The 26,729-nt window shown below is 48.0% G+C and overlaps 1 protein-coding gene across 3 annotated transcripts in view; it reads left to right on the top strand.

Annotated features, from left to right (window-relative positions):
• The window catches only part of VARS1 (valyl-tRNA synthetase 1), a 43,057-nt gene extending 26,794 nt beyond the window's left edge, over window positions 1-16,263 (top strand). For all 3 annotated transcript variants that reach the window (XM_073548960.1, XM_073548962.1, XM_073548961.1), the window contains exons 20-30: window positions 6,261-6,386; window positions 6,571-6,675; window positions 6,765-6,833; window positions 6,988-7,066; window positions 10,228-10,355; window positions 10,702-10,857; window positions 10,939-11,145; window positions 12,666-12,777; window positions 14,791-14,966; window positions 15,140-15,289; window positions 16,044-16,263. In XM_073548960.1, coding sequence (XP_073405061.1) covers window positions 6,261-6,386; window positions 6,571-6,675; window positions 6,765-6,833; window positions 6,988-7,066; window positions 10,228-10,355; window positions 10,702-10,857; window positions 10,939-11,145; window positions 12,666-12,777; window positions 14,791-14,966; window positions 15,140-15,289; window positions 16,044-16,112 — 1,377 coding nt within the window. In that variant the 3' untranslated portion in view covers window positions 16,113-16,263. The remainder of the gene's footprint in view (window positions 1-6,260; window positions 6,387-6,570; window positions 6,676-6,764; window positions 6,834-6,987; window positions 7,067-10,227; window positions 10,356-10,701; window positions 10,858-10,938; window positions 11,146-12,665; window positions 12,778-14,790; window positions 14,967-15,139; window positions 15,290-16,043) is intronic.
• The last annotated feature ends 10,466 nt before the right edge of the window (window positions 16,264-26,729 follow it).

Below are 26,729 nucleotides of genomic sequence, written 5' to 3' on the forward strand. Positions count from 1 at the left end.
TCGTCAGGCTAGAAAGCGGACCCATGTCGCGTCCCCTAGTCTCGCTTGTGCTTCTGCACCGGCGAGTTCTGTCTCTCGCTCTCCCTCTCCTATTGTTCGCAGTGAACACGACTCTGAATTCGAATCTGACACGTCAGCCCCTCAGAATCCTCCAAATGACCAAGAGTCGCTTGATTCTCTTATAGAATCAATCAATAGGATTCTGGAGTTGGATGAGGAAAATATTACCGCTCCAGCACACGCTATCTCATTTAAGAGGACCAAACGTGGACACAGGTTATTTGCCAGCCATCCAGAGTTTAAGGACATTGTCCAGAAACACGGGGATCGGCCACATAAGCGGTTCACAGGGCAAAAGTCTACTGAGACTAAATACCCTTTTGCTCCAGACCTAATGAAGGATTGGTTACAGTCTCCTTCGGTGGACCCTCCTGTATCGCATCTTACTTCTAAGACGCTCCTATCCGTTTCTGAGGGCACCTCAGTCAGAAACCACTCTGATGGTCAAATTGACTACCTTGCCCGCTCAGTTTTTGAAGCTTCAGGAGCGGCGCTTTTTTCCATCTTTCGCGGAGATTTGGGTCACTAAGGCAATGGCCGCTTGGGCAGAAGTCTTAATTATTGCCTTCCAGGGTCGCCAGGCAGATAATTCACGCAGCAGACTTTGTAGTGGACGCTTCTTTAGATGCCGCCAATTGCGCTGCTCAAACTGCTGCTTATGCGATCTCCATTAGAAGGGTCCTATGGCTCCGCGACTGGCGGGTGGATGCCACATCTAAAAGATCATTGACTTCCCTGCCCTATCAGACTGGTCGTCTTTTTGGAGAGAAACTGGACCAGCTCATTTCTGATACCGGGGGAAAGAGTAAATTCCTTCCGAACAAAAGGCTGTTCGGCCGTTTCAGAGCCAACAGCCGACGCGTTTTCGACCTTTTCGCAACAATTCCTGTTGGTCCTCCACTACCTTCTCTTCCGGATCAAGTCGGTCCTCGCGCGGACAGAGGCTCCCAGGTCTCATACAGACCTAACTGCTCTTGGAAGCCCAGGCCAAGGGCATCTGGATCTAGGGGAGCCAGATCCCTTAGATCTTCTACACAATGACTTGTTGCGGTATCCGGCGGACACCGACCAAGTAGGCGGTCGTCTATTTTCCTTCAGTCACACCTGGCCCGCGGTCGTCCACGACAAGTGGGTCAGATAGAATTTTCGTCCCCCCGCCCCCCCCCCCCCCCCGACACGTTTTTTCCGGTCCTCACCCCCCCAAGAAAAAGACAAGAGCCTTCCTTCGGGCTGTTCTGGCTCTGCAAAGGGATGGAGTCATCATTCCGGTCCCTCATCATGAAAGGTTAAGGGGTTTTTATTCAAACCTTTTTGTGGTTCCAAAGAAGGACGGGACGATGCGGCCCATACTGGATCTCAAACTGTTAAATCAGTTTGTCAAGGTACGGCGATTCCGAATGGAATCTCTCCGATCAGTTGTCGCTTCCATGGAAAAAGGAGCGTTCCTAGCATCCATCGACATCAAGAACGCTTACCTTCACATTCTGATCTGCCCATCCCACCAGCACTTCCTGCGTTTTGCAATTCACGAGGAACACTTCAAGTTCGTTGCCTTGCCCTTCGGACTCGTCACCGCCCCCAGGGTCTTTAACAAGGTCATGGCGGCTGTCATGTCCATTCTCCACTCTCGGGGAGTGGTGGTGTTACCGTATCTGGACGACCTGCTCATCATGGGTCTGTCCCTTCCAGCCTGCGAGGAATCCGTGGATGTAACAGTAAATACACTTCCTTGCCTGGGCTGGAAGATAAGCTTCGAAAAGTCTTTCCCAAAACCGGCCCAGCAGATTTCCTTTTTAGGAATGATCTTGGACACTTCCGCGGGTTGGTCATTCTCCCTCCAGAAAAGACCCAAGCCTTACAACAGGCAGCGTGGACTCTTTCCCGACCGATTTCTCACTCCATTCGTTTCAGCATGAGAGTTCTCGGAAAGATGGTGGCAGCGATGGAAGCGGTTCCATTCTCACGGTTCCATCTCCGTCCCTTACAACACGCGTTGCTGTTAGCTTGGGACAAGAACCCGTTCTCCCTGGACCATCGGTTCCTTCTGTCCCTGCAGGTCAGACAAGCCCTCAAGTGGTGGACACTGAAGTCCTCCCTGAGTCAAGGGAGGTCTTTTCTCCCAGTAAGATGGTTGGTAGTAACCACCGACGCAAGTCTTCTGGGCTGGAGTGCGGTCTTTCGTCACCACACGGCACAGGGTCGTTGGTCAACTCGAGAGTTACATCCCCATCAACATCTTGGAGATACGTGCGATCAGATTAGCTCTACGGAGTTTCCACCATCTCGCAGGTCACCCCGTCAGGATCCAATCCGACAACGCTACGGCTGTAGCGTATATCAACCGCCGGGGAGGTACTCGGAGCAGGATGGCCATGCACGAAGTGAGTCACATCCTCCATTGGGCCGAGACCAATCATTCGCCCATCTCAGCAATCCACATCCTGGGCGTAGAGAATTAGGCGGCTGATTTTCTCATTCGCCAGGGCCTTGCCTCGGGAGAGTGGTCTTTTCATCCAGAAGTCTTTCAGCAGATTTGTCATCGTTGGGGGACTCCGGATGTGGATCTCATGGCCTCATGACTAAACAACAAGGTTCCTCGATTCATTGCGCGATCGCGCGATCCATGCGCCATCGGAGCAGACGCTCTAGTTCTGTCGTGGCACCGGTTCCAGCTTCCGTACATCTCCCCCCCCCCCCCCCTCTTCCCTTGCTTCTGAGGGTCATCAAGAAGACCAGAACAGAGGGAGTACCAGTGATCCTAGTCGAGCCAGATTGGTCGCGCTGGGCATGGTACGCAGAACTGATACAACTGGTCGCCGACGTCCCCTGGTGACTTCCAGATCGCATGGCTCTACTCTCTCGGGGCCCGATTTACCACCAGAACTCCGGGGCCCTGTCTTTGACGGCGTGGCCGTTGAATCCTGGATTTTAGCACAGGATGGGTTCTCTCACGATGTGATTTCCACCATGATTAGTGCTAGGAAGCCTGTGTCCATGCGCATCGATCACTGGACCTGGAAAACCTTTTCATGGTGCAAGGATCATGGTCGATCCCCTCTGGTGTTTTCCTTTCCGGCCATATTGGAATTCCTTCAATCCGGATTAAAGTCAGTCCTCGCGCTTAGCTCGCTCAAGGGCCAGATTTCGGCCTTGTCGGTGCTATTCCAACGCAAAATTGCCACCAAACTTCAGGTCAAGACATTCATGCAGGGAGTCTTCCATGTGGCACCTCCTTATAGAAGGCCATTGGAGTCATGGGACCTTAACCTGGTTCTCGGGGCCTTACAGGAGGCTCCTTTCGAACCGCTGCAGGATGTGCCACTAACCGTCCTTTCTTGGAAGGTGATCTTTCTAGTGGCTATTACGTCAATCAGACGAGTTTCGAAATTGGCGGCCCTGTCCTGCCGCCCTCCGTTCCTGAACTTTCATCAGGACAAGGCAGTTATCAGGACGTCCCCATCCTTCTTGCCCAAAGTCGTATCCTCTTTCCATCCAATGAGGAAATTGTTTTGCCTTCCTGCGCCAGTCCATCGCATTGAGAAGGCCCTCTACACCCTGGATGTGGTTAGGGCCTTGAGACTGTACCTATCGCTGACGGCTCCCTTCCGCAAGTCAGATGCCCTGTTCATACTTCCAGAGGGGCATAGGAAGGATCTAGCCGCTTCAAAAGCGAAGCTAGCCAGGTGGCTTCGCTTGGCTATTAAGGAATCCTACCTTGTCAGGAACGCGTCTGTCCCAGCAGGGATTAAGGTGCACTCTACCCGCTCAGTGGGGCGCCTCTTGGGCCATTCAGCACCAGGCCTCAGCAGAACACGTCTGCAAGGCCGCGACTTGGTCCAGTCTGCATACTTTTACAAAACATTACCAAATTCATTCTCAGGCCTCTGCGGATGCAGTTCTCGGCAGACGCATCCTGCAAGCGGCAGTCCCACAGTGTTGAGTCAGTGGTACATGGGGTATTAGCAGATGTATGCTCCCCACCCAGGGACTGCTTTCGGACGTTCCACTGTCTGTGTCCCCCAATGAGGCGTAGGAGAAATAGGGATTTTTGTCTACTCACCGTAAAATCCTTTTCTCCGAGCCAATCATTGGGGGTCACAGCACCCGCCTATTGGCTCGCTGTAGCATTCTTAGGTTTTGACATAGTTATGGTTATTGTTGACTGTTTATGCTCCTACTGCTTTTTTCACCGAACTGGAGAAATCTCCTCCAACGAGAGGGTGTATACTGCAGGGGGGGAGTTAACTTTTTTTTTTTTCTGGTTTATTTAGTGTCCTCCTAGTGGCAAGCAGCATAACTCCCACTGTCTGTGTTCCCCAATGATTGGCTCGGAGAAAAAGATTTTACGGTGAATGCACAAAAATCCCTATTTTTTATATAAAATTGATTTTATTGTATAAAAGCGCCAAAACATAAAAAAAAATATAGATGAGGTATCACTGTCATTGTACTAACCCGAAGAATTAAACTGCTTTATCAATTTTACCACACGTGGAACGGTATAAACGCGCCCCCCCCCCCCCCAAAAAAAAAAAAAAAAAAAAGAAATTCATGAATTGCTGGTTTTTGTTCATTCTGCATCACAAAAATCAGAATAAAAAGCAGTACCAATAAAAACGTCAACTCGTCCTGCAAAAAATAAGACTACATATGCCTCTGTGGGCCAAAATATGGAAAAATTATAGCTCTCAAAATGTGGTGATGCAAAAACTATTTTTTGCAATAAAAAGCGTCTTGTAGCGTGTGACTGCTGCCAAACATAAAAATCCGCTATAAATAGTAAATCAAACCCCCCTTTATCACCCACTTAGTTAGGGAAAAATAATAAAATAAAAAAAAAAGTATTTTCATTTTTCCGTTAGGGTTGGGGCTAGGGTTGAGGTTGGGGATAAAGTTGGGGTTGGGGCTAAAGTTAGGGTTAGGTTTGGGTCTAAATTTAGGATTAGGTTTGGGGCTAAAGTTAGGGTTAGGGTTGGGGCTAAAGTTAGGGTTGGGGTTAAAGTTAGGATTAGGTTTGGGGCTAAAGTTAGGGTTAGGGGTGTATTGGGGTTAGGGTTGGCGTTAGAATTGTAGGGTTTCCACTGTTTAGGCACATCAGGGTCTCTCCAAACTCGACATGCGTCTGATCTAAATTCCAGCCAATTCTGCATTGAAAAAGTCAAACGGTGCTCCTTCCCTTCCAAGCTCTGCCATGCGCCAAAACAGTGGTTCCCCCCACATATGGGGTATCAGCTTACTCAGGACAAATTGAACAATTACTTTTGGGGTCCAATTTCTTCTGTTACCCTTGGTAAAATAAAAAAAATTGGACCTGAAGTAATTTTTTTGTGGAAAAAAGTTAAATTTTTTTTTTTTTTTTAAACATTCAAAAAATTCCTGTGAAGCACCTGAAGGGTTAATAAACTTTTTGAATGTGGTTTTGAGCACCTTGAGGGGTACAGTCTTTAGAAAATACACAAAAGTGACACCATTCTATCATATAGACCCCTCAAAGTGACTTCAAATGTGATGTGGTCCCTAAAAAAAAATTGTGTTGTAAAAATGAGAAATCGCTGGTCAACTTTTAACCCTTATAACTTCCTAATATAAAAAAATTTTGGTTCCAAAATTGTGCTGATGTAAAGTAAAGATGTGGGAAATGTTACTTATTAAGCTTTTTGTGTGCCATATCTCTGTGATTTAAGGCATGAAAATTCAAAGTTGGAAAATTGCAAAATCAGAAGTGGCCGCACATGTATTTTGATTTTAACAGCCTTCGGTTCGGTTTCAAACCATGACTACTTGGCTGAACACTTTGTATGAAGATCTATCTTGTGCAAGCCAAGATAGGTCCACCAGGGTCTTTTCCACCCATATTTAGGTCTTCCTCTTCGCCTTCATCCTTCTATTCTTCCCTCCATGATGTCCTTCTCCAGTGATCGCTCTCTTCTTATGATGTGTCCAGTCATAGTTTGGTGATCTTTGCTTCCAGTGACATTTCTGACTTGATTTGTTCCAAGATTAATTTGTTTGTTCTTCTGGCCATCCACAGTCTTGGTAACATCCATCTCCAGCACCACATTTTGGAGGCATCGATTCTTCTTCGGTCTTGTTCCTTTATAGTACAGGTCCATCTGTACACTGCAGCACATACACGATGTCCTACTTGTTGCTCACATCCTCGTTGTACTGGATAACACATACTTATTTATATCCCTTAGACGGAGGACTTACAGGTTTTCTACCCTGGCACTCTCCTGGAGACTGGGCATGACATCTTGTTCTTCTGGGTGGCCCGAATGGTGATGCTTGGCCTTACCCTAACAGGAAAGCTTCCCTTCAAAGAGGTGTGTACCCCACTGACACCGCAGTATTTCTCTTATCCTAAGTTACGAAATCAATAAAATGAATCTACTTGTAAAATTATGATTCAGGGAGTTGAGCTCTGAAGCATACAGAATTGTGAACGCAGCTCTGACTGCAAAACAGATTGTTTATAAAGTGTCGATCTCCATCCTCTTGTCCTCTCAGGTTTACCTCCATGCTATCGTGCGTGATGCCCATGGCCGTAAGATGAGTAAATCCTTGGGAAACGTCATTGACCCTCTGGATGTGATCAAAGGTATCACCCTACAGGTAAGGAAATCGCATGGATGGGAAGGTGCTGAGATATCACGTAGACCCTTTCATTGTCTGTCTCATTAACCCTCCATCTGCTCCCGCAGGGTCTGCATACCCAACTACTTGACAGTAACCTTGATCCTGCGGAGCTGGAAAGGGCCAAGGAAGGACAGGTGAGCCCGGATCCAGACTGTGGGCCCTTGTACGATGTCTCATCTATAACGTGGCAACGGTTTCTCTATAAGGACCTGAATATAATGTACGACGGGCTAAACACTGTGTGCATATAATATTTTTCAAGAAAAATGTTTTTTTTTTAATTCTTAGAAATCTGATTACCCCATGGGGATCCCTGAGTGCGGGACAGATGCTCTGAGATTTGCTTTGTGCGCATATACCAGTCAGGGTAAGTGTAGCGTTATCAAAATTGTATACTTAACCTTAACTACTTGCGGACACCACCCAATGTCTTAAAACATCGGATTGGTGACTCTGCAAATTTGTTTTAGAAGGTCTTTGCAGAGTCGGCAGCTGCAAAAGAGGGGGAGCCGACTGTCAGAGGTGGTCGGACTTCGCATGGAGCAGGCAGAGATGGTTATTACCAACTCTGTCCTCCTGATCGCTCTCTACAGAGCACAGAACAAACGCTGTGAATATAGGCCAGGCAGAGCTGGCAACGCTTCCTCCTCTGAGCCTAGTGATCATTGGATTGGATTGGCGGGAGCAGTATCTATGGTGTGCCGGCAGAGTCAGTTCGGCTCAGAGGGGCAAACTGGAGGCTGAATTTGCCCTATAACTGGGGCTAAGTTTTACCAGTTACAAGGAAAACCAGCAATTACAAAAATCGTATTGGATGCTCCCCAAACATCTTTTTTATGATCTTATGGGGGAACAAAATGTGTGAAAAAATATGAAAACAAAAAATTAAAACAATTCCACTTTTAGTCTGAATCTCTGTTTCAACCCCCTAGTGGTGGCTGCAGACAGGATGTTATCATGTATCTCTGTATACAAGGAGCTCTCCCTAGTGCTGGCTGCAGACAGGATGTTATCATGTATCTCTGTATACAGGCAGCTCCCCCTAGTGCTGGCTGCAGACAGGATCTTATTATGTATCTCTGTATACAGGCAGCTCCCCCTAGTGGTGGCTGCAGACAGGATGTTATGTATCTCTGTATATAGGGAGCTTCCCCTAGTGGTGGCTGCAGACAGAATATCATCATGTATCTCTGTATATAGGGAGCTTCCCCTAGTGGTGGCTGCAGACAGAATATCATCATGTGTCTCTGTATATAGGGAGCCGCCCCTAGTGGTGGCTGCAAACAGGATTTTATGTATCTCTGTATATAGGGAGATTCCCCTAGTGGTGGCTGCAGACAGGACCTTATCATGCATCTCTGTATACAGGAAGCTCCACCTAGTAGTGGCAGCAGACAGGACCTTACCATGTTTCTGTATACAGGGAGCTCCCCCTAGTGGTGGCTGCAGACAGGATCTTATCATGTATCTCTGTATACAGGGAGCTCCCCGTAGTGGTGGCTGCAGACAGGATGTTATCATGTGTCTGTGTATACAAGAAGCTCCCCCTAGTGGTGGCTGCAGACAAGATGTTATCATGTATCTCTGTATACAGGAAGCTCTCCCTAGTGGTGGCTGCAGACAGGATGTTATCATGTATCTCTGTATACAAGGAGCTCTCCCTAGTGCTGGCTGCAGACAGGATGTTATCATGTATCTCTGTATACAGGCAGCTCCCCCTAGTGCTGGCTGCAGACAGGATCTTATTATGTATCTCTGTATACAGGCAGCTCCCCCTAGTGGTGGCTGCAGACAGGATGTTATGTATCTCTGTATATAGGGAGCTTCCCCTAGTGGTGGCTGCAGACAGAATATCATCATGTATCTCTGTATATAGGGAGATTCCCCTAGTGGTGGCTGCAGACAGGACCTTATCATGCATCTCTGTATACAGGAAGCTCCACCTAGTAGTGGCAGCAGACAGGACCTTACCATGTTTCTGTATACAGGGAGCTCCCCCTAGAGGTGGCTGCAGACAGGATCTTATCATGTATCTCTGTATACAGGGAGCTCCCCGTAGTGGTGGCTGCAGACAGGATGTTATCATGTGTCTGTGTATACAAGAAGCTCCCCCTAGTGGTGGCTGCAGACAAGATGTTATCATGTATCTCTGTATACAGGAAGCTCTCCCTAGTGGTGGCTGCAGACAGGATGTTATCATGTATCTCTGTATACAAGGAGCTCTCCCTAGTGCTGGCTGCAGACAGGATGTTATCATGTATCTCTGTATACAGGCAGCTCCCCCTAGTGCTGGCTGCAGACAGGATCTTATTATGTATCTCTGTATACAGGCAGCTCCCCCTAGTGGTGGCTGCAGACAGGATGTTATGTATCTCTGTATATAGGGAGCTTCCCCTAGTGGTGGCTGCAGACAGAATATCATCATGTATCTCTGTATATAGGGAGATTCCCCTAGTGGTGGCTGCAGACAGGACCTTATCATGCATCTCTGTATACAGGAAGCTCCACCTAGTAGTGGCAGCAGACAGGACCTTACCATGTTTCTGTATACAGGGAGCTCCCCCTGGTGGTGGCTGCAGACAGGATCTTATCATGTATCTCTGTATACAGGGAGCTCCCCGTAGTGGTGGCTGCAGACAGGATGTTATCATGTGTCTGTGTATACAAGAAGCTCCCCCTAGTGGTGGCTGCAGACAAGATGTTATCATGTATCTCTGTATACAGGAAGCTCTCCCTAGTGGTGGCTACAGACAGGATGTTATCATGTATCTCTGTATACAGGAAGCTCCCACTAGTGGTGGCTGCAGACAGGATATTATCAAGTATCTCTGTATACAGGAAGCTCCTCCTAGGGCTGGCTGCAGACAGGATGTTATCATGTATCTCTGTATACAGGAAGCTCCCCCTAGTGGTGGCTGCAGACATGATGTTATCATGTATCTCTGTATACAGGAAGCTCTCCCTAGTGGTGGCTGCAGACAGGATCTTATCATGTATCTCTGTATACAGGAAGCTCCTCCTAGGGCTGGCTGCAGACAGGATGTTATCATGTATCTCTGTATACAGGAAGCTCCTCCTAGGGTTGGCTGCAGACAGGATGTTATCATGTATCTCTGTATACAGGAAGCTCCCCCTAGTGGTGGCTGCAGACAGGATGTTATGTATCTCTGTCTACAGGAAGCTCCCCCTAGTGGTGGGTGCAGACAGGATGTTATCATGTATCTCTGTACACAGGGAGCTCCCCCTAGTGGTGGCTGCAGACAGAATCTTATCATGTTTCTCTGTATACAGGGCGCTGCCTCTAGTGATGGTGGCTGCAGGCAGAACATTATCTATTCTGCGATTATGCAGTGAATGTGAAAGTCTGAGAATAAATTAGATCCAGTCACTATTAAGATATGTTAAGAAATTAATCTGTGCATGATTTCGATTTAAAAAAAAAAAAAAAAATCCTACAATGGTGGACAATAAATTTCTGCAATGGACTCGCGTCAGTGGTTTGTTTGACAGAATTTTTTATTTTTTCAGGCCGAGATATTAACCTGGATGTGAACAGGATCCTTGGTTACCGTCATTTCTGCAACAAGCTTTGGAATGCAACCAAGTTCGCAATCCGAGGCCTTGGAGATAATTACACCCCTCCTCCGTCTTCACTGGTGAGCAGTGTTGGGGGGAGGTAGTTTTCCGAAGTCGCACTGGATCTAGCAGTGCTGGTCATGTGGCATGCAGCCTCATTATTTGGGTAGATGTGGGTAAACAGTAGCACTTAGCTCATTTGGGGTGTTGATCAGTGACTCCAGGTGAGTCCCATGCTATGCGAGGCTGCACACTTCTTCCTGTGCAGCAGCAAGTTGCAGGCAGTGTGCAGATACCTGTCCACGGGTAAAACTGCTGATTGTAACCAGCCTGTATGTAGATAACAGAATTGCTCGGCGCTGATGGCACAATTGAGGCTTATTCTCCAATGATCGTTGTGCTGATCAGTGTCGTCTTGTGTCCCAGCCCTCAGGACAGGAGAGTCTGGCCGATCTTTGGATTTTGAGTCGTCTCAGTTTAGCGGTGGATCTTTGCAATGCCGGCTTTCAGAATTACGACTTCCCAGGGATCACCACAGCCGTGTACAACTTCTGGTTGTATGAACTATGCGACGTCTACCTGGTAAGGACACAGACATTGGCATGAATTCTCCATCTTTGCCTCTCCTCCTTTTCTTCTCATCACCCTTGTTTCCTTCTTTAGGAATGCTTGAAGCCCTTGTTCTCTGGCACAGATGAATACGCCATAGCGGTAGCGAGGAACACGCTGTACACGTGCCTTGACGGCGGCCTCCGGCTCCTCTCGCCCATTATGCCGTTCCTCACAGAAGAACTTTTTCAGAGACTCCCCCGTCGTTCTTCTGAGACGTTCCCCAGTATATCTGTCACTCCTTATCCTGATGCTGCTGAGGTGACCACCAATATAGATACATGATAGTCATACTGGATGAGAAAAGCATGGCAGAACGAGCGCCACAGGGTGCCTATGGGCTGTGTCTGGTATTGCAGCTCAGCTCTATTGCAGTCAGTAGGGTTGAGCTGTAATACCGCACAAAACCTGTGGATAAGTGTGGCGCTGTCTATGGTATAAAACGGCTTAGTCTTTTCCAATAATGGACAACCCCTTCAAGTTCGAACCTACTGTATGTGATGAAAATTGGGATGAAGAGCATGATGGCTGGATGGGTAATGCACCGTGAAATTCCAACACTATGAAGGAAAAGTCATATATATATAATTGAGGAAATAGGGGGATCGATAAACATGGGCAGGAAAAATGGAGCCAACATTTCCAAACCATTCGATCTAATTAGTCTGGAATCTGAGCACCAAGTGCTGAAATCCCGGCACCTTCAGCCTCGGCTGCTATCACTGAGATTGTTAATGGTCATCTGAGGAAGGTTCTGCACCCGTAAGCACTTGGGCAAATCATTAAGATCCTCTGCTGGCAGCTCCTGTGTAATCAGCGACCAATGATGTCCCTGATGTGTTTTATGGGACACAAGTCTGTAGCCGCTGCAGCCATGGGAGCAGGTTTGGGCCACGCAGGCTGCTCACAGTAGCAAGAGCAAGGTGCATCTTGGGGTTATCGTGTTGAGAAATGGCTCTTGGGACACTTTGGAGAAATTACCTCTTCATTGACCTTGCACCACCACTGTTAAAGGCTTTCGTGGAGCAAAGCAAAACGGCAATGCAGGATGGAATTGAGGTCTGTCCTTCAGTGATGGGTCCCACTTTTGCCTTGGACGCACTGATAGCCTGAGGTTTGGACACCACGTGGGCATTGAAAGGAACTGGTCCTACTCCCAGGATTATGGCGTGGGGTGTCTTAACGCATGGTAGTCAAATGTTGCTCATGCTACTGTGAACATTCCACAGACGACCATTAATAACCTCATTGATGGCAGCTGAGGCTGGAAGTGCCAGGATTCCTGCACGTGGCTCATACTGGAAGCTGAATAAATGGATATGTTCTGAAAGTTGCTTCCATTTTTCCAATATTTGCAGATCACTAACATCTCCAGCCTGTGATTTTCATAATTCCATGACTTTTTCTACTTGGTGTTGCAATTTCAATGTTGAGTAGATTTTAGAAAAATTGGTCATGGGTGGACAAGCAGGTGGCGGTGTCCATGGGTGGTGTAACAATTTCTCGCATATTGGATTTACACAGTTACAAATGCAGAAGAACCAAGCTTGTCGGTTTTCACCTCTCATGGTGGTCTCATACGTTATCTGACGTTTTTCTATGGAGGGGTACAGTATCCTTCTACATTAAAACGCTGCAACATGGATGGACACAGTGTTGGGTGGTCTTCAGATTAGTAGTTTAATGGAGTTCTCAGTCAAATTGATGGGTTTGTGACCGGACCACCCTACGCACACGTTTCAGTACTGAATCTGACCATTGTTTTGTTTTTGCCTCTGTAGTTCCGTTGGCAAGATGAAGAGATAGACAGAAATATGGATCTGGCTTTGCTCATTGTGAAATCCATCCGGTCTTTACGGGCTGATTATAATCTCACCAAGACCAAGGCTGACTGTAAGTACATCCTGGTGGTCTGGAGACCAGTTCTGGTACAAGTTATTGTAAGTTTGACCATTATTCATTGGGTAAGTCATAGATGTCAGATTGGTGGGGATCTAACACTTGGCACCTCCATGGATCAGCTGTTATTGATTCGGCCTCCCCTGGAGCAGGTAGATCAAGGAAGACACGTCATTCAGACTTCCAAATTTCAAGGGGTGCACAGAAAGGGGTACCAGTCCCAATAATAAGTAAAGGAAAAATTCGGCACTCCCTTTGCAAGTAAAATATTGATTCTTTATTCACAAGATAGGAATCCAAAGGTTTATAATAATGTAACGTTTCGATCCCAATTTGGACCTTCTTCAGACAATATAAACCTTTAATGTAGCCCCGTGTGTCCCCTTGTATATAGTCGAGGTGAAAACACCATTTGGATGCATTAGCCAGGGTACCTGAGACAATGGCGCCTGACAGGATCGCGTATTAACCGCTGCATGTAAGAGGGGCGCTCCCCTGGAGCAGTTAACGGTTGATCATTGAAGTACCGGGTATCGAAATCATTTGATCTGACTTTTATGACCTATCCCATGGATAGGTTATCAATACTTTAGTTCCAGAGAATCCTTTTAAATGCTTGTCGTGAATAGACTGTAAGGACTAAAGTCCAGGGCTCAGGACTGATTCTAAGTCAGGGAAGGGCTTAAAGTCCAGCCTTCTGGTACTGGCTGTCCAGTAAGGTGACAGTGACTTCAGAAATTAGGTTCCCCACCTGTTACTTTCATCTCCTCCACCATTGACCCCAGGAAAAATAACTTTTCTTCTTGTCATCACCCTCAATTCTCATTCGCAGCCTGTAGAGGTATCAGTCACCCTGGGGGCAGGTACAGGAACTTTTCTTCTTGCTATCACCCTCAGTTCTCATTTGCATCTTGCATGGATTTCTACTAAATGGTGAGAAGTTTGTTTAGGTATAAACACATGATTAACCTTTTTTTTATTTTTAGCAGTACTGTGCATGCCAAGCTCTGCTTGTGTCAGAATTCAAGTCACAAAACATGATATTTTTAGGTGCAATTTTTTGTTGTTGTTGCTTTGCAAAACTTTGCTTTTCATTCACACTTTGACACCCATGATTGTAATTTGTCAAGTAGCATTTCCGCAAGTGCTAGGTGTTTACTTTTTTTTTTTTTAGGAACTATTTTTTCTTTCTTTTCTTTTTCCATTCTTTGACCGCACTTTTTTTTGTCCCATGTTTTCTTTTTTTTTTTCAGTGCATTTTATGGTAAAATAAATGGTGTCATTCAAAATTACATCTTTCCTCTCAAGAAACAAGCCCTCATATGGCTATGTTTATGGAAAGCTAAAAATAAGTTTGGGCTGTTGGAGGAAGGGCCAGGAAAAATAATGGTGGCCAAAAAAAATCCTGGTCTTGAAGAGGTTAAAATTGATTTGTCACCGGGTATAACAATGCAAGCTGTAACCATTTATAGAGCTGATGGATGGGCCTATTGGCTGTATAGTCTTCCTACGCATTTTAATTTCATGTGGAGGGGGGGGAATAAACAGCCAGTCATTTTCATAGTAAGTACATCTGCTCCATCAGGCTAGATCTATACATGTATACAGCTTGTATTGTGAAATCTGGTGACCGCTCCACTTTAAATGTATAGCAAGTCAAAAAGTTTCAAGGACCTTGCACAAAGTGTGACCTTTGCTCTAACTTATGATATATGCAGCCGTTCTCTATTGTTATCACCAGAATGGTTGGTTGCATATTAACCCTTCATAGCCATAAAACAATAATGTTCTTCATGCTTTATCTGACATTGATCAGGTAGGTCTATAAATGCTATGTAGGGTACTGACTATTACTTGTAAATCTATGAAAGCTGCAGCATCTCTCCGGCATCGCAGCCACAGCCCGATGATTACTGCACGGTCACTGAGGATGGCGAAGCCTAAACACAAGATCGGTAGGGACAAGACTGTCTCCCCAACTGTTCGTATATTTTCGTGCTTTGACAGGTTACGTGAAATGTCAGGATGAAGAAACCAAATCTGTGATTGTCGCTCACACCTCGTACATCACCGTCCTCTCTTCCTCACTCTCCTTGATCATTCTGGAGCCTAGGGACCCAACGCCAGAGGGGAGCGCCGTCAACACTGCCTCCGACAAGGCCACTGTCTACATGGTCCTCAAGGTAACAAGATATGCCCCCCCCCCCCAACAAAAAAAACAAAAACGTGTTGGGGAGGCCACAGACGGAGCTTCATGTCTTGTCTGTGGTGCAAGATGCCAGTGTGTAGATTCATCCTATACGCCCCGGTGTGTTTCCTGTAAGTGCTTGTATTCATGCACAGCATTTTCCCGTAGGGACTTATTGATCTGGAGAAAGAGATGGCGAAGCTGCAGGTGAAGAAGACTGAACTCAACCGACAGCTGGAAAAGTTGCGTGAGCGGGTGGGAGGCGCAGATTACAGCAGCAAGGTCCCCGCTATAGTGCAGCAACAAGACTCTGAAAAGGTGATCGCAAACCACTTCCCTGTTCTGCCTACAGGGGGAGTAGTACTTGTCATCTTAGTTGATTTATTAGTATTAAACTGCCGTCTGCACTACCCATACACCCCTGCGCTGTGACATCACTGCCTGCCTTTCCCTGCGCTGTGACATCACTGCCTGCCTTTCTCCTGCGCTGTGACATCACTGCCTGCCTTTCCCCTGCGCTGTGACATCACTGCCTGCCTTTCCCCTGCGCTGTGACATCACTGCCTGCCTTTCCCCTGCGCTGTGACATCACTGCCTGCCTTTCCCCTGCGCTGTGACTTTACTGCCTGCCTTTCCCCTGCGCTGTGACTTCACTGCCTGCCTTTCCCCTGCGCTGTGACTTCACTGCCTGCCTTTCCCCTGCGCTGTGACTTCACTGCCTGCCTTTCCCCTGCGCTGTGACATCACTGCCTGCCTTTCCCCTGCGCTGTGACATCACTGCCTGCCTTTCCCCTGTGCTGTGACATCACTGCCTGCCTTTCCCCTGTGCTGTGACATCACTGCCTGCCTTTCCCCTGCGCTGTGACATCACTGCCTGCCTTTCCCCTGCGCTGTGACTTTACTGCCTGCCTTTCCCCTGCGCTGTGACTTCACTGCCTGCCTTTCCCCTGCGCTGTGACATCACTGCCTGCCTTTCCCCTGCGCTGTGACATCACTGCCTGCCTTTCCCCTGCGCTGTGACATCACTCTGTTCATTACTCCACATTTATCTCCATGTTTTATCTACCCTTAGATTAAACAGTTTGAAACGGAATGCCAGAAGGTTGACGAAGCCATGAACAGTTTCCAGAGGATGGTTTAGTAGTAAATTATTTTCCACTTGCCCGGGGACTGTCTCGCTTGCCCTGATGCTGCTCCTGAACTTTTATCTTTTTTAGAGAAGAAAAAAATGTGTTGTGCGCGAGTTGTCATCATGCCGGGTGGATTGTATGTAATAAAACTTGTAGAACCAAGGAAGACTCCATGTGTGGTTTCCTGAGGGTCCGAGGAGAGAATGTAAATGGGGGACTGATCAGTAAAGACGTCTTAGGCCTCTTTCACACTTCATTTTTTTGCATCAGTTATAATCCGCCAAAAATGGCGGACAAGCGGATCCGTTGTCAACTGATGTGAACGGATGGCACAGGATCCGTTTTGAGACGGATCCTGAAAATGACGAAATTTAAAGGAATCGCTGGCTAGGAGAGAGAGAGAGAAAATTTTTTTTTTTTGGTCCGGCACCCAGAAAGAACGCCATTAATGCAAGTCAAAGGGGAAAAAAACGGATCCTCAAAATTTTTTTTCAAAACCTGGCGGATTGTGACTGATTGTAAAAAACGGAAGTGTGAAAGAGGCCTTAAAGGGCAGCAGTTTGGATTCTACAGATCATGTGGCGTCAGTTTATTTTACTTTTATAGTTTTCTATTATCTTCTAAATAAGGAGAAGTAGCTATTGGACTGTTAAGTAACTAGATAGAATTCATAAAATATATATTTTTATTGGCTACATCGAAGCCTCTCTTTTCCCCCCCCCCTTCGTCCTCCTCACCAACTTCTTTATTATTTTTTTTCTTTTTTAAGCTATAGACGTAAAAGAAATTGGAGCTGAGGGTTTGCTACAGTTTTATCTAGACTTGCTGATCCTTTGACTTTTAGCTAATTATTTTAGGCCTCTGGATGTAAACGGAAATGTTCTCATTCACTAACAGCAGCCAGAAATCTTTAAAAAGTGGTGAGGAAAGAGAATGCAAAATGTGTTAGAAAGTTTCTCTCTAAAGTACGAACATTTCTTCCGTTATCATTCCACAACTACATTTGTTTTAAACATTGTCGAAGCTAAATTATGCAATTAGCAGAAGAAAAAAACAAACTGTTGTACATGCCAGGCTCTACATTTTTATGTAATTATGGCCCTTTTTGTGTCTTGTTGGTCAAAAGGGTGTGGTTAAAATGAAAAGGGTGTGGCTTGAGAGTCACTGTGCACCAAAATTGGCCAATCAGAAGGCAGAATAGCGTTAAACAAAAATTGTTTGCGTATGTGCCAAATTTACCAAACTGCATGTGCCACTGTGAAAAATTTGGGGACATTTTAATGGGTTATTCTAATCTTTAAACATTATCATCTACAGGATAGGACAGGTTAGTAGGTCAGTAGGTTAACTGATTAGTCGTCTGACCACTGGGACCCCCACTAATCTTGAGAACTAGGCACTTCGGAGTCCCATCTGAATGGAGCCGTGGCCGGGACATTCTCACCTCCGTTTCATTCATTCTTTATGGGACTGCTGGAAGTATTTAAGCTCTTTGTTCAGCTATCTCAGCAATCCCATAGACAGTGAATGGAGCTGAGACACACATGTCCTACTACCCATCCATTTAGATGGGCTCTGAAGAGCCCTGTACTATGGATTGTTGTGGGTCCCAATTGTCTCCTTCCTTCCGCCCCATCCATCGATCTGCTTTCCTTCCGCCCCATCCATCGATCTGCTTTCCTCCGCCCCATTCGTCGATCTGTTTTCCTCCGCCCCATCCGTTAATCTGCTTCCCTCCGCCCCATCCGTCGATCTGCTTCCCTCCGCCCCATTATTCAGCTATCTCAGCAATCCCATAGACAGTGAATGGAGCTGAGACACACATGTCCTACCACCCATCCATTTAGATGGGCTCTGGAGAGCCCTGTACTATGGATTGTTGTGGGTCCCAATTGTCTGCTTTCCTCCGCCCCATCCATCGATCTGCTGCCCTCCGCCCCATCCATCGATCAGCAACTTGTCTCCAATTATATGAATGGATGATAATTAGTGATGAGCGAGTATACTAGTTGCTCAGGTTTTCCCGAGCATGCTCGGGTGGTCTCGGAGTATTTGGATGTGCTCAGAGATTTCGTTTCTGTCGACGTAGCTGCATGATTTGCGGCTGCTGCACAGCCTGAATACATGTGGGGGTTGTCTGTTAGGGAATTCCCACATGTATTCAGGCTGTCAAGTAGCCGTAAATCATGCAGCTAAGGCGACAGAAACTAAATCTCCGACCACTTCCAAATACTTGGAGATCACCCGAGCATGCTGGGGGAAAACCCAAGCAACGAGCATACTCGCTCATCACTAATGATAATGTCTAAAGATGGAAATAACCCTTTAAGACTGCACTCAAATCCACATGAAAGCTGTATCCCATGCTTTTGAATGGGGTCTTTGAAATCCTGTTCACCTTCATTGTTCTTTGTAGCAGAAAAATATCTGTCAAACTCGGCACCATGCGGAAAAGCCAATAAATTTGGGTTAATCCTAGTGCATAATATTCCATTTTGCACTTTGTCACACTAAAATTGGCATATTAATATTTCCGTCATAGTGACCGGTTCTACGAAAAAAATGTGATCTCATTGCCTGTAGAAACCAATCCTATTTCCATACTGTCTGTCGCCTGCCATGTCGCAGAGCATATGACCACCATGTAGGGTCCATGTCGGCGCTGGTAGTGGGGGAAGTACCAAATATAAACATGTCTTCGCCAGCGGTTGTCTGCTTTAAGCTATCCTTTTTATTGTATAACTTATTAGTGTGTTCTGTTTCTGAGTCCCTAAAGGATTGGGCTTAATTTACATGGGAATCCTGCAGCGCCTCCACAGGGTAACTAAAGTATTGCACAGCTGCCATACAAGCACTGGGCTTCATATGTAATTATGGGCCAGCAGGGTCTTGACCATATTGAGAGCCACCATATGAAATACACCTTAGTCTATATGAAAAAAGAGGGTCGTCATTTTAACTTTGCATCAAAATAGATTGACTGATTATATTATAGGGTGTATGGAGAAGCACATCCTTGTGAGATTATCCCTTTAAAAAAGTATAATATCATCTCTTTTTTTCCAGGACGTCCACCTGACAGCACCATGGAGGACGTCCTCCTCCTCCTTACAGGGACAGGAAGCACACGAGAGTTTAAAGGTCACGTCCCACCCCCTCTCCCTCAGTGTTTTTCCTGTCCCTGCATGGAGGGACACACGAGAAGCTTACCGGAGGGGCTCAGGGGATCGTACGGCTAGTCCAAGCCTTCCCCTGTCAAGAGGTCCCGGGGCCGAAACTCTCCAGTGGGGAGTCCCTCTGCCCCAAAGGCCAGGAGCAGGACGACGCTCCTGGAGGGAGCCGTTCCTCCCTATGGGAGGCTCTCGGCTCCAAAAACTCACCGCCACGGCAGGTGATGGTCGGCTCCCCGCAGGCGGCTGGCTGGGCGGGCACCGACGGACGACTGGCGCAGCGGCGCTGGGAGGCAGGAATGTGGCCTCCGCAGTCCGCCATAGGCAAAGAGGCCGGAGTGGCAGTCCGCCGCAGACGGATGGGGGTTGGCTCCCCACGGCGGCAGGCCGGAGGAGGCCGCCATAGCCGCGCGCAGAGCAGGAAGTGGAGGAGGCGGCCTAGCGCGAGAGGCCGCGCGTCACATCCGGTGACGTCAGACGCCGGCCTTTGAATCCCGCGCGCGCTTCTGAAGCACAGAGCGCTCGCTACAGAAGCCACACAGCGCTCGCCTCTGGGGTCCACAGCGCGCACTCCTAAGGCACAGAGCGCGCTTCTGGAGATCCAGGGAGCACGCTTCGGAGGTCCATAGCTCCCTGCGGACCGCGCCAGGATGGAAGGGGTCGCTCCAGCAGGCGGAGGGGTAAGTGCGCATAGCGCAGACCACCCTCTCCCACCCATTACCCCAACCCAGATCTGAGTAGGTGCCCCTTCTGTATTAGGAGAAGGGAGCCCCGACAGAATCCCCCTTGGGGGCGAGGGACCCCCAGTATAGATCTCTTTGCAAGCCGAAAGATTTCGAAAGTCCCCAGATTCTATTCCCTGAATCCGATGGACCACCCAGAAGGTGTGGATGCCCTGAGTCAGACCTGGGGAGAATCCCTCTCCTACGCATTCCCGCCACTGGCCCTCATACCGACAGTGCTCAGGAAAATACGCGAGGACCACGCACGAGTGATGTTGATCGCTCCATACTGGCCAAAGAGAAGCTGGTTTCCCCTTCTAGGAGCCATGGCAGTCGGAAATCCAGTCGAGCTACCCCTGTGGAAGGACATCATCCACCAGGGCCCGATCTACCATCCAAACCCAGCAAGACTTCATCTATCGGCTTGGATCTTGAGAGGGACATCCTGAAGACAAAGGGATTGTCGGACCAGGTCATATCCACCCTACTGGCCAGTAGGAAACCGGTGACATCCGCAATCTATAAAAAGATTCTGTCTGGAGGGTGGCAGGTCCGATCTCGCGGCAGGCACCCCTGACCTCCCTAGCATACTAAGTTTTTTGCAGGCAGGTTTTAATAAAGGAGCCTAGCACGCTAAAGGTCCATATTTCAGCCTTATGCGCCTTCTTCGTTTACCAGCTAGCGGCTCATCCCTGGGTAATAAGATTTATAAAGGCCACGCAGCGCCTGCGCCCCACGATTAGGCAGCTCACCCCGCCGTGGGATCTGGGTCTGGTACTCAGGTCCCTCTGTACAGACCACTATGCCCTATGGGAGAAAATAACATCTCTGCCCTCACCCGTAAAACGGCCTTCCTAGTAGCCATTACCACGGCCAAAAGGATAGGGGAGATCCAGGCCCTGTCCACTAAGGACCCATATCTACAGATATGAGGGGATAGTATAATCCTAAGGTTAGTCCCGGCATTTACCCGAAGGTAGTCTCCTCAAAGAATCTAAACCAGGAGGTAGTGTTACCATCGTTCTGCGACAATCCCCGTAATAAAAAAGGACAGCGTCTTCACTTGCTGGATGTGAGGTGCGCGGTGCTAGACTATCTAGAAGCCACCGATAGCTGGCGCATTGACCCAAACTTGTTCATCCTTTTTGGGGGTAAAAATAAGGGGAAGAAAGCCTCTAAGGCGTCTATCGCGCGCTGGATTACCTCAGTAATCTCTGACGCCTACCAAGCCGAAGGCGTTAGCCCGCCAGGGTCCATAAAAGCCCACTCTACGAGGGCGGTATCAGCCTCATGGGCTGAACGGGCGGGGGCCTCGGTTGACCAAATCTGTAGAGCAGCAACCTGGGCCAATCTGAATACATTCTGCAAGCACTACAAGCTTGACGTGTTGGCTGGTCAGCAGACCGCATTCGGGAGAAAAGTTCTCCAGGCGGTAATCCCACCCTGAGGAGGTGCTTTGGTACTCTCCATGGTGCTGTCAGGTGGACGTCCTGGAAAATAGGTATTAGACCTACCGGTAATGATGTTTCCAGGAGTCCATCCTGACAGCACGGGTATTTCCCTCCCTGTTATGTTATGCTATGTTGTATTTTGATATGTCATATGCTGTAATATGATTGTTTCATTAAACTGTTACTAGCATCATCCACCTTGCGGTACTTGTTAAATCACTGAGGGAGAGGGGGTGGGACGTGACCTTTAAACTCTCGTGTGCTTCCTGTCCCTGTAAGGAGGAGGAGGACGTCCTCCATGGTGCTGTCAGGATGGACTCCTGGAAACATCATTACCGGTAGGTCTAATACCTATTTTTTTTTTTTAAAGTGGTTTTCTGATGGTAGAACTTACCACCTAGCAATAGGATAGAGGGACACATACGGCAGCAGCGGCTAAGCATTGGGGTATCAGGTGCAGTAATAGGGACACATACGGCAGCAGCAGAGGCTCAGTATTGGGGTATCAGATGTAGTAATAAGGACATATACAGCAGCAGCATCTCAGTATTGGGGTGTCAGGTGCAGTAATAGGGACACATACAGCAGCAGAGGCCCAGTATCGGGGTATCAGGTGCAGTAATAGGGACACATACGGCAGCAGCAGAGGCTCAGTATTGGGGTATCAGATGCAGTAATAGGGACACATACGGCAGCAGCGGCTAAGCATTGGGGTATCACGTGCAGTAATAGGGACACATACGGCAGCAGCAGAGGCTCAGTATTGGGGTATCAGATGTAGTAATAAGGACATATACAGCAGCAGCATCTCAGTATTGGGGTGTCAGGTGCAGTAATAGGGACACATACAGCAGCAGAGGCCCAGTATCGGGGTATCAGGTGCAGTAATAGGGACACATGCAGCAGCGGCTCAGTATTGGGGTATCAGGTGCAGTAATAGGGACACATATGGCAGCAGCGGCTCAGCATTGGGGTATCAGGTGCTGTAATAGGGACACATGACAGCAGCGGCTCAGCATTGGGGTATCAGGTGCTGTAACGGACACATACGGCAGCAGCGGCTCAGCATTGGGGTATCAGGTGCAGTAATAGGGATACATACGGCAGCAGCAGAGGCTCAGTATTGGGGTATCAGGTGTAGTAATAGGGACACATACGGCAGCAGCGGCTAAGCATTGGGGTATCAGGTGCAGTAATAGGGACACATACGGCAGCAGCAGAGGCTCAGTATTGGGGTATCAGGTGTAGTAATAAGGACATATACAGCAGCAGCGTCTCAGTATTGGGGTGTCAGGTGCAGTAATAAGGACACATACGGCAGCAGCGGCTCAGTATTGGGGTATCAGGTGCAGTAATAGGGATACGTACGGCAGCAGCGGCTCAGTATTAGGGTGTCAGGTGCAGTAATAAGGACACATACGGCAGCAGAGGCTCAGTATTGGGGTGTCAGGTGCAGTAATAAGGTCATACGGCAGCAGCGGCTCAGTATTGGGGTATCAGGTGCAGTAATAGGGACACATACGGCAGCAGAGGCTCAGTATTGGGATATCAGGTGCAGTAATAAGGACACACGGCAGCGGCGGCTCAGCAATGGGGTATCAGGTGCAGTAATAGGGACACACAGCGGCAGCGGCTCAGTATTGTGGTGTCAGGTGCAGTAATAAGGACATATACGGCAGCAGAGGCTCAGCATTGGGGTATCAGGTGCAGTAATAATAATAATCTTTATATAGCGCCAACATATTCCGCAGCGCTTTACAGTTGAACAGTTTCAAACACAATAGTCATAAGTAATAACGTTAACAATACAATAATTAAAGCGAAATAAGATGACCCTGCTCGTGGGCGCTTACAATCTACAATGAGGTGGGGGCGATACAAAGCACAGGTTTGTATTTACAATGATGGTCCAGCCATCTTCAGGGGGTGGGGGATAGATGGAGATAGTGAATGGGCAACACACACACAAGCGTAAAATGACTTTGATTACTGAATGTGATAGGCCGCTCTGAACAAATGTGTTTTGAGCGAGCGCCTAAAACTATGCAAATTGTGGATGGTCCTAATATCTTGGGGTAGAGCATTCTAGAGGATTGGCGGAGCATGGGAGAAGTCTTGGAGTCGGGAGTGGGAGGTACGGATTAGGGCAGAGGTTAGTCGAAAGTCATTTGCAGAGCGCAGCGGTCGGTTAGGCCGATAGACAGAAATGAGGGAGGAGATGTAAGGGGGTGCCGCACTGTGGATAGCTTTGTGGGTGAGAACAAGTACTTTGAATTGTATCCTGTAATGAATGGTCAGCCAGTGTAACGACTGGCGAAGAGCGGACGCGTCCGAGAAACGATTAGCCAGATGGACAACCCTGGCTGCTGCATTAAGGATGGACTGGAGAGGGGAGAGTCGAGTGAGGGGGAGGCCAATTAATAGAGCGTTACAGTAGTCCAGGCGGGAGTGGATCAGGGTGACAGTGAGGGTTTTTGTTGCTTCCATGGTGAGAAAAGGGCGGATTCTAGAGATGTTCTTAAGGTGTAAGTGGCACGAGCGGGCAAGAGATTGTATATGGGAGGTGAAGGAGAGATCGGTGTCAAACATAACGCCCAGACAGCGCGCCTGCTGTCGGGGTGTTATTATGGTGCCACCCGCGGAGAGGGAAATGTCAGATTTAGGGAGGTTAGTAGATGGCGGGAGCAGAAGAAGTTCAGTTTTGGAGAGGTTGAGTTTCAGATAGAGAGCAGACATGATGTTGGAGACTGCAGACAGACAGTCAGTGGCGTTCTGTAGTACAGCGGGGGTAAGGTCAGGGGATGATGTGTATAGTTGTGTGTCATCAGCATGCATAAAGATGGTACTGAAAGCCAAATCTGCTGATGGTCTGTCCAATTGGGGCTGTGTAGAGAGAGAAGAGAAGGGGGCCAAGGACTGAGCCCTGAGGTACCCCGACAGTGAGAGGAAGAGGAGATGAAGTGGAGCCAGAGAACAGAACACTGAAGGAGCGGTCAGAAAGATAGGAGGAGAACCAGGAGAGAGCAGTGTCCTTAATGCCTAGTGACTGGAGCCTAGAGAGTAGGAGAGGGTGGTCAACAGTGTCGAAAGCTGCAGAAAGGTCGAGAAGAATGAGCAGAGAGTGGTCACCGTTACGTTTTGCTGTCAGAAGGTCATTGGTCACTTTGATGAGTGCAGTTTCTGTCGAATGTAGGGGGCGGAAACCGGACTGTGAAGAGTCTAGGAGGGAGTGAGTGGAGAGGTAACGGGTAAGGCGGGAGTATATCAGGCGCTCCAAGAGTTTAGAGATGAAGGGTAGATTGGAGACTGGTCTGTAGTTGTTTGTGCAGGATGGGTCGAGGGTGGGTTTCTTTAGTAATGGAGTAATGATAGAGTGTTTGAAGGGGAAGGGGAAAATGCCAGAGGAGAGGGAGAGATTAAAGATTATAGTTAGGTGAGTTGTGACGACTGGAGAGAGAGACTGGAGGAGATGTGAGGGAATGGGGTCGGTTGTGCATGTAGTCAGACGAGAAGAGGAGAGGAGCCTGGAGACTTCTTCTTCTGTGATGGGATCGAATGTGGAGTGTGAGCCAGGGGAAATGCAGGGAGGGATGGGAGTCACTGAACTTGGTGATTGGGAGCGGATTTCCTGGCGGATATTGTCTATTTTCTCTATAAAGTGGGAGGCCAGATCATCAGCACAAATGTCTGTGATAGGGGCTTGTGCTTTTGGCCTGAGGAGGGAGTGAAAGGTGTCAAATAGGGACACATACGGCAGCAGCGGCTCAGTATTGGGATATCAGGTGCAGTAATAGGGACATATACAGCAGCAGCGGCTCAGCATTGGGATATCAGGTGCAGTAATAAGAACACATACAGCAGCAGCGGCTCAGCATTGGGGTATCAGGTGCAGTAATAGGGACACATACGGCAGCAGCGGCTCAGCATTGGGATATCAGGTGCAGTAATAAGAACACATACAGCAGCAGCGGCTCAGCATTGGGGTATCAGGTGCAGTAATAGGGACACATACGGCAGCGGCTGCTCAGCATTGGGGTATTAGGTGGAGTAATAGGGACACATACGGCAGCGGCGGCTCAGCATTGGGGTATCAGGTGGAGTAATAGGGACACATACGGCAGCGGCAGCTCAGCATTGGGGTATCAGGTGCAGTAATAGGGACACATACAGCAGCGACGGCTCAGCATTGGGGTATCAGGTGCAGTAATAAGGACACATACGGCAGCGGCAGCTCAGCATTGGGATATTAGGTGGAGTAATAGGGACACATACGGCAGCAGTGGTTCAGCATTGGGGTATCAGGTGCAGTAATAGGGACACATACAGCAGCAGCGGCTCAGCATTGGGGTATCAGCAGGATGAGTGGTTTGTGCAGGTTGGCGATAGATGGTGATGGGGCTGGAATATGAGAAGTGAAACGTGTATTCTCTGTAGCAGAGCCGTGGCTGGAGGAGTTGTCATGTCGGTCTGGGCCAGATGGAAAAGACGTGAAAAGTGACCGATTCCATCAGAAAGAACGTCAGTGGTAAGACACCAACTATACCTGTGCAGTAATCACGTATGTTTTGTAGGACTAGTATTTACCACTGACCATATTGCGGTAATATCCATGTTGGTCTTTATATAGGGATTATTTTCAGTAACAGCACAGTCATCTCCTACATCCACTAATAGGGTGCGCCACCGAGTTGTAATCAAAGTTACCTAGTTAGGGGCCCACTCAGAAGTTTCGCCCCCCCTGAACCGAAACCCTAGCTACGCCTCTGGGTACTGGTATGGGCTGGAATCATCAAAGATGAACTTGTGGGACCTTTTCGGGTTGAGGATGGAGTGAAGCTCAACTCCCAGACCTACTGCCAGTTTCTGGAAGACACCTTCTGCAAGCAGTGGTACAGGAAGAAGTCGGTATCGTTGGAGAAAAACATGATTTTCATGCAGGACAATGCTCCATCACATGCATCCAAATACTCCACAGCGTGGCTGGCCAGTAAAGGTCTAAAAGGAGAAAAATTAATGACATGGCCCCCTTGTTGACCTGATCTGAACCCCATAGAGAACCTGTGCTCCTTCATAAAATGTGAGATCTACAAGGAGGGAAAACATTACACCTCTCCGAACAGTGTCTGGGAGGCTGTGGTGGCTGCGGCACGCAATGTTGATCGCAACCAGATCAAGCAACTGACAGAATCTATGGATGGAAGGCTTTTGAGTGTCAGGAAGGAAAGGTGGCTATATTGGTCATTTTTTTTTGTTTGTTTTTGAATGTCAGAAATGTTTATTTCTAC

This window comes from Dendrobates tinctorius, unplaced genomic scaffold, assembly GCF_039654945.1.
Source record: "Dendrobates tinctorius isolate UK_male_01 unplaced genomic scaffold, ASM3965494v1 ptg000158l, whole genome shotgun sequence".
NCBI lineage: Eukaryota > Metazoa > Chordata > Amphibia > Anura > Dendrobatidae > Dendrobates > Dendrobates tinctorius.